Source organism: Nestor notabilis, unplaced genomic scaffold (assembly GCF_000696875.1).
Source record: "Nestor notabilis isolate BGI_N333 unplaced genomic scaffold, ASM69687v1 scaffold2633, whole genome shotgun sequence".
Classification (NCBI taxonomy): Eukaryota; Metazoa; Chordata; class Aves; order Psittaciformes; family Psittacidae; genus Nestor; species Nestor notabilis.
The window spans coordinates 48,185-54,530 of record NW_009921320.1 but is presented as its reverse complement, the minus strand read 5'-3'; the positions used below and the strand labels follow the sequence as shown (position 1 = coordinate 54,530).

General features: G+C 36.4%; 1 protein-coding gene across 1 annotated transcript in view; it reads right to left on the bottom strand.

The window, feature by feature from the left end:
- Positions 1–600: 600 nt before the first annotated feature.
- The window catches only part of LOC104403061 (slit homolog 2 protein), a gene marked incomplete at its 5' end in the record, with an annotated part of 47,158 nt that continues 41,412 nt past the window's right edge, over positions 601–6,346 (bottom strand). The window contains 4 exons of the mRNA XM_010011093.1: positions 601–737; positions 1,562–1,728; positions 2,892–3,035; positions 4,420–4,563. Of these exons, the coding sequence (XP_010009395.1) occupies positions 601–737; positions 1,562–1,728; positions 2,892–3,035; positions 4,420–4,563 (592 nt within the window). The remainder of the gene's footprint in view (positions 738–1,561; positions 1,729–2,891; positions 3,036–4,419; positions 4,564–6,346) is intronic.

Below are 6,346 nucleotides of genomic sequence, written 5' to 3'. Positions count from 1 at the left end.
ATAAAAATATAAGATTAATAAAATATCCCAGATTGCATGACTGCCTATATGAAAAGACTTTCTATTAAAACCAGTCTTTTTGAAATATCACAGAACTGTGTTTATTATGAAAACATGCAAACACATGAACAGATTGTTTTCTTCTTGCTTTTTCATGTATTTGAACTTTTTTATTCCTTCCTAAACAGTGACCATAAATCAATCAGATTCACTGCTGTCCATAACTGAACCTGTTACAACATGATATCCATGTTCAGATATATGACAGTTCAGTGTTGGGGATACAAATTCTGAGAGTGATTATAATTTTACATACATATATTTTTAAAGCTTTTCAGTAACAGATACTTATTAGAGTGTTTTAGCACTGACTTAGATATTTATTAGAGTGTTTTAGCACTGACTTACAGAACATTGCTAATTCAAATGCAACCTCAAATTTCTCAAAATACTCTGCAAATCCTTATGTGTATAAAGCAGTATATTAATAAATTTCGACTGATCTACTGAATCAAATTCTTCATTTTTTTCTCCCCTCATCTTGAACCTGTCAATAAAAATCTGAAATCAATTTTCATAAAAGGGATAAAAGTGTGCCACTTACAGTTCAGTTACATCTTTGGGGATGCCTTTAGGCAAAGCTTTTAGGCCTTTGTTGCTGCAGCGAACTACTGTGTCTAAACAAGTACATTCTGCAGGACAGCGGGACAGTGGGGAGCAGCTATTGTCATCATTTCCTGGTTTATAAAAACAAACAGACGTTAAGCTTGCTAGAAAAATGGCGCTTCAGTATAAGCAATAATATCCCACCTGGAATTCCTATAAGCAGACATGATATTTCCACATTGTGATATCTCTAAGTAGGGAAAACATTAAGTCCTCTCTGGAATCCATTGCTCCAAGAATTTACATTTCAAGTTTATTTACTACACTGCTGTTTTACTAGCTAAAATGCTATTATATGGGAAAAAAGATAATTAAATAAAGAACACAGAAAGATAACAAAGCAAAACATTTGTTCATTTTTAAAATTAACAAATTATTAAAAATAGGTAGTACCTTCAAAGAAAAGTTACAGCCTTGAAAATTGACAATCTAATAATGAAATACAGGGAAGCATGCATGAGAAAGATGCAAGATAGTAGCCCTTTTTTTTTTTTTTATTAAGCATTGAGGAAGTCACAAACTAAGCAAAATGGCATGTTATTTGATCAAGTAACCTGAAAGAGCATTTGATTCAAGCATCAGCATTTAAAAATATTCTCATCTGAACTACATGTGATCCACGTATTTAATTTTTATATTATCGCTAAATTATGATTTACAGTACTGAACATAGGCAAGAAAAACTTTTGAAAGCATACATACAATAGCAGTGTGTTGGCTGATCATCTAAAAACAGGTGGAGGATTTTTAAACTGATGTAGAAACTGAGCATGAAGTGCAGATGAAGTAATTTAAAGCAAAATTAATGCTTTAAATAACTATGGATCTATGGGAATCATGCAGCAATGTATATGAAAGATGAAATTATAGGCAGTTCAAATAGTAATTTTCTTACCATCATCACATGTAAAATCCTGAATTGCTACATCCTGGATGGGAATCTCTTTGAGGAAGTAGGGTTTTTGGCAGCGAGGATTCCCCGTCACAATGCGTTTCTTCCTTAGCCAGTCTCCAAGCCATGCGAGATGGCAGTTGCAGTTGAAAGGATTGGCCAAGAGGTTTCTGAAAACCACAGGAAAGTTTACTTCAGATGACACAGTTTTTTTCATCCTCAGTATTCCATTTCTATTTTCAAAAAGCTGAGCTTAAATACTGTTCTTCAAACAATACTGTGTACAAACCATAGGTGAAAGCTGTAATTTAGGCTCTGTGTGGTGAATCTTGATATAACTCGTTTAGAAATAATTTAAAACTGTCAAAGACCTGACTTGTTCTCAAGCTACTCTGTACTGATAATGCAATAATTTCATATAGAGATGAAGGCTAATTATTTTACATTATTAGAGTTAACCTGACAACAGCTATTCCACTAATTTGTCATCTCAAGATTTCCATCTTTTATTTGCTCTAGAGAATAAGTTTCCTATCTGAAGCGACAGCTAAGTTGATTACATGCCAGTTATAAAAATGAATTTACTTCTAGAATTCTCAGTACTTTCAGCATCTCCCTACTTCAGCACAAACCTATTGACAATTCTGTTATTTATAAACATGTCATCCTTAATATGCACAAAGTAGTCACATGGTGCAAAGAGTCACATTTTATGTAAAAAAGGGATTAAGTACTTTCCTGAATATTGCTACCTACAAAAAGCATTTCTTCAGTAAACTTGAGTGGCAGCCTTGCTCACCGTTTTCTCTTCCCATAAATTACATCATGTTTAAATAAAAAAAGGATACTATTTTTAAAGAAAATGAGACTGAAGCTTCATTATAAAACATGTATGAATTAAGATCCTCAGTAGTCCAAGGAGGTTAAGGCAATAATTGGATGGCACAGGGCAGAAAAACAGACAACATAGTGGTTCAACCAGCTCTGACTGTGCAAGGCCTATCCAAAATACGTCTTTCTGCCCTGGTTCAAATCAGTGGGCTTCTGTTGAAGGAGGAGTTGAGCAGCACATTTTTCCTGCCTTCTCAGGCACTCCTGGAAATCAGTCTAGTGCTGCATTCAAGGGCACTATGAAAACATACTCTCAGGAGTCCAAGATGGTCCAGGAAATAATTTTTAGTAATCAGGTATTTCTCAAAAATACCTCTATGAACTCTTTTTTTCCTTCACTTCACCTCATGCTGTGAAATTATATAGTAAACATTAACATAAATGTTCTTAGAACATCAGAGGTTTAAGTTCGGGTAAGGTAAAACTCAAACGCATGACTCACAACGTAGAGAGCGAATGTAGTGTATCAAAGGAGCCGGGTGCCACGGTGGTGATCTGGTTGTCATACAGCGAGAGCAGGCGAACTGAGCTGAGACCCGTGAAGCTGTCATTTCCCACACAGCTCACACGGTTGCTCCTCAACATCCTGAGAAAGGAAAGATCAACATTTCTTATCTAAGCCCAAGCAGGGGCTGGAGCTGAAGTGGTGGCCCAAGCAAGGGCCAAGAGGAATGACTCCAAAGGGACTGCTACTGGTGGAGGAGCCACAAGTGCAGTGACCCCTGTGCCACCTGTCACCTCACTGAGGGGACCGAGTACAGTGTGCCTGGAGGGCACAGGAATACAGAAAGATGGGTGGGTAGGCTTCACAGAAGCAAGGGATGTTTCCCCTAAGCATCTGTGGGTTTTTTCTTTCAGTACCAGAATCAGTAATTAAGTTTGTTAATTAATAACAACTTGAAATTCCCCAAATTGGAGTTACACAGCATCCATGCTTCCAAGCCTATTGGAACCAGCTGAATTCCTCCTGAGACCCCTTCAACCTGAATTTTCTTAGGATGAATTCTACAAGCCATTTCTACCTCATTCTCAAGTGTTTCAATTAACTGAAATCAGGGTACCCTGACTGCTCCTCCTCATGACTCTAGGATCTAGTAAAAAACTGAGAATACTAAACAAGAAACATCTATTCTAAAATCTCTCATATTTCTGTAAAACTTACAAGCTTTCAAGTTTGCTGTTCTCCTCTATGACCATCAATAAATGAATATTTTCCCCTATGTTTTTGTCTAAGAATAGCTGCTTCTAACAATTTAACAGCTTTAAATGCAAAGTTAGAAATGATAGGCCTGATTTATTAAAAATACAGCTGAAGCCCCAAAGACCATTTAATCTCAGCTCTGGTCTGCTGATCAGGATAGGCTCTCTGAAGAAGGCTAAGAAGTTGTAGATTGTATAAACTATCTTTTTGAGTGGAATGAGCTAAACTGCCTTCGTGGAAAGAATAAAATGAGTCCAAGCTATAGTGCTTTTACTCCTCACTTCACTGTTGAAATGACATTAAAATTACTTCGAAAATAATAATTTCCTCTATTTCAATATCCACCAGAATAATTTTTTCCTCTAGCAGAATTCCCATGAATGGTTAGGCTGAATTGAATCAGATTCCATTACATAAAATGCGTAATTCTTGTGCAAATTTCTGTTACTTTGAAGCAGATGATTATTTTCATTTCAGTTTCTGCGTTTGGATGTTTACCCATTCTCAACCACTTCATCATTTTAAAGGACTTCATTTCTGTAGTCAAGTAACCACAATGAAAAATTTCAGCTACATTATATCCATAATTAATAATCAATGAATTAAGATAATGTAAGATAATCTTTTGTAAAATAGGAACAAAAATTAAGGTATGCTTTAATAATCCATAACTAATCATCAACATTTTTTTTTAGGACAGATAAAATATTACTTTAAAAAAATACCTAGCAGAAAGGAAGAATAAAACCACTCAAATTGTTACACTCACAGTGTTTTGAGACTTTCTAGTCCTTTGAACATTTTGTGTCGAACATTTTCCAAGCGGTTACTAGTGAGCAATAGTTCATTCACACCAGAGGCTCCATCAAATGCTCCTTCTTCGATATCTGTAATCTTGTTGTTGCTCAGGTTTCTATTACACATTAACAAAAACAGAGAAAAATATGTTTTCTTTTTTAAGTATGTTGAATTTCAACTGTTAAACGCTGCATACTGCATAGATTTAAAGATACCAAGTTATTGTGTAAAAGCAACAAATACGCTGTTCAAATTCAAACCACCAACAAATGCAAAATGCAATGCCCTGCTACTAAAGTAGTAAAAGCAAAATATTGAAAGCAATCTTTGGAAGATGTTTTTAAATAATGGCAATTACCCAGTCCATTCTGCCACCACACAACAACATCTTTTAATAAATTTGAATCTTGTCAGTGACTGTATATTATTTTTGTGTCTCCAGTCCTTGTAGCATTATTTGACAAATTAATAACAAAATGATACTATATGAGCACCAGCACAACTACATCTTGGTAGACACAAATATAAGAAAACAGTATAAACAGCAACATATGTAAATGAAATGTGTGAATGTAAACAGTACATGAAATGTTAATAATTTATGACATTAGTTAAGAATGAGGGTTTATAAGCAACGTAGGTCATTTATCTGCAATCCACATGCAAAGCTGTAGGGAAATGACCTAAAATACTGCCAAAATATTTAGTGTTCGTGTTTTTTAGTTAAATATGGAAATCATATCCCAAACGGATGTTATCTATACTATACATACAAAAGCATACATACTCAACAACACGCATTTACTTAAAGATTTTTCACGTTATTCTTGCCTCCTTTTGGTTTAGTTCTTTCATATAACTATTTATACATATTACGGAAGTACAGATCTACAAACTAAACAGTCATTTTTTAAAAGCTCTTTAAAATTCTCTGAGCCAATGTAAAATGAAGTGATGCTAAAAGTCTTTTATTTGATGGAGTTAATGGTGTTGGGAAGAACAAATATTATTTGGTGCAATGTCAAGAATAGCATCTTAATTGTCCAAATCAAGAAAGATACTATTTCTTAGAACAAAAATTTATACACTTGCCAGAATCAGCTGGTGCCATTATCTAAGACATAGAAAACAAGATGCTGTGGCTTAATCTTGAGTGCTGACTACTTGTTTCTAGCCTAGCTGTAATTTAACGTACACCTTGCCTGTGATGATGGACACAATCATAGAAACATGGAATTATTTAGGTTGGAAAGGACCTATAAGATCATCAGGTTCAACATAACCCAGCACTGCCAAGTCTACCAGCAAACCATGTCCCTAACTGCTACCTACACGAGTGGTGACTCCACCGCTTTTCTGGGCAGCCTGTTCCAGTGTTTAATAACCCTTTCGGTGAAGAAAATCTTCCTAATATCCAGTCTAAACTTCCCTGGAGTGACTTGATGCCATTTCCTCTTGTCCTATCACTTGGTACCTGGGAGAAGAGACTGAACCCCAAGTCATTACAACCTTCTTTCAGGTAGTTGCAGAGAGGGATATGGTCTCCTCTATGGGGCTAAACAACCTCAGTTCCCTCAGTCACTCCTCATAAGACTTGTGCTCCAAGCCCTTCACCAGCTTCGTTGTCCTTTGGACATGCTCCAGCACCTCAAGATCTCTCTTGCAGTGAGAGGTCCAGAACTGGACACAGGATTTGAGGTGTGGCCTCACTAGTGCAGAGTACAGGGGGATGATCACTGCCCTGGCCCTGCTGGCTATGCTGTTGCTGATACAGGCCAGGATGCTGTTGGCTACCTTGGCTGCCTTGGCACAAGCTGGATCATGTTCAACAGCCATCAAGCAGATTTCCCGCCACTCCTCCCCAAGCCTGTAGTGATGCATGGGGTTGCTGTGACCAA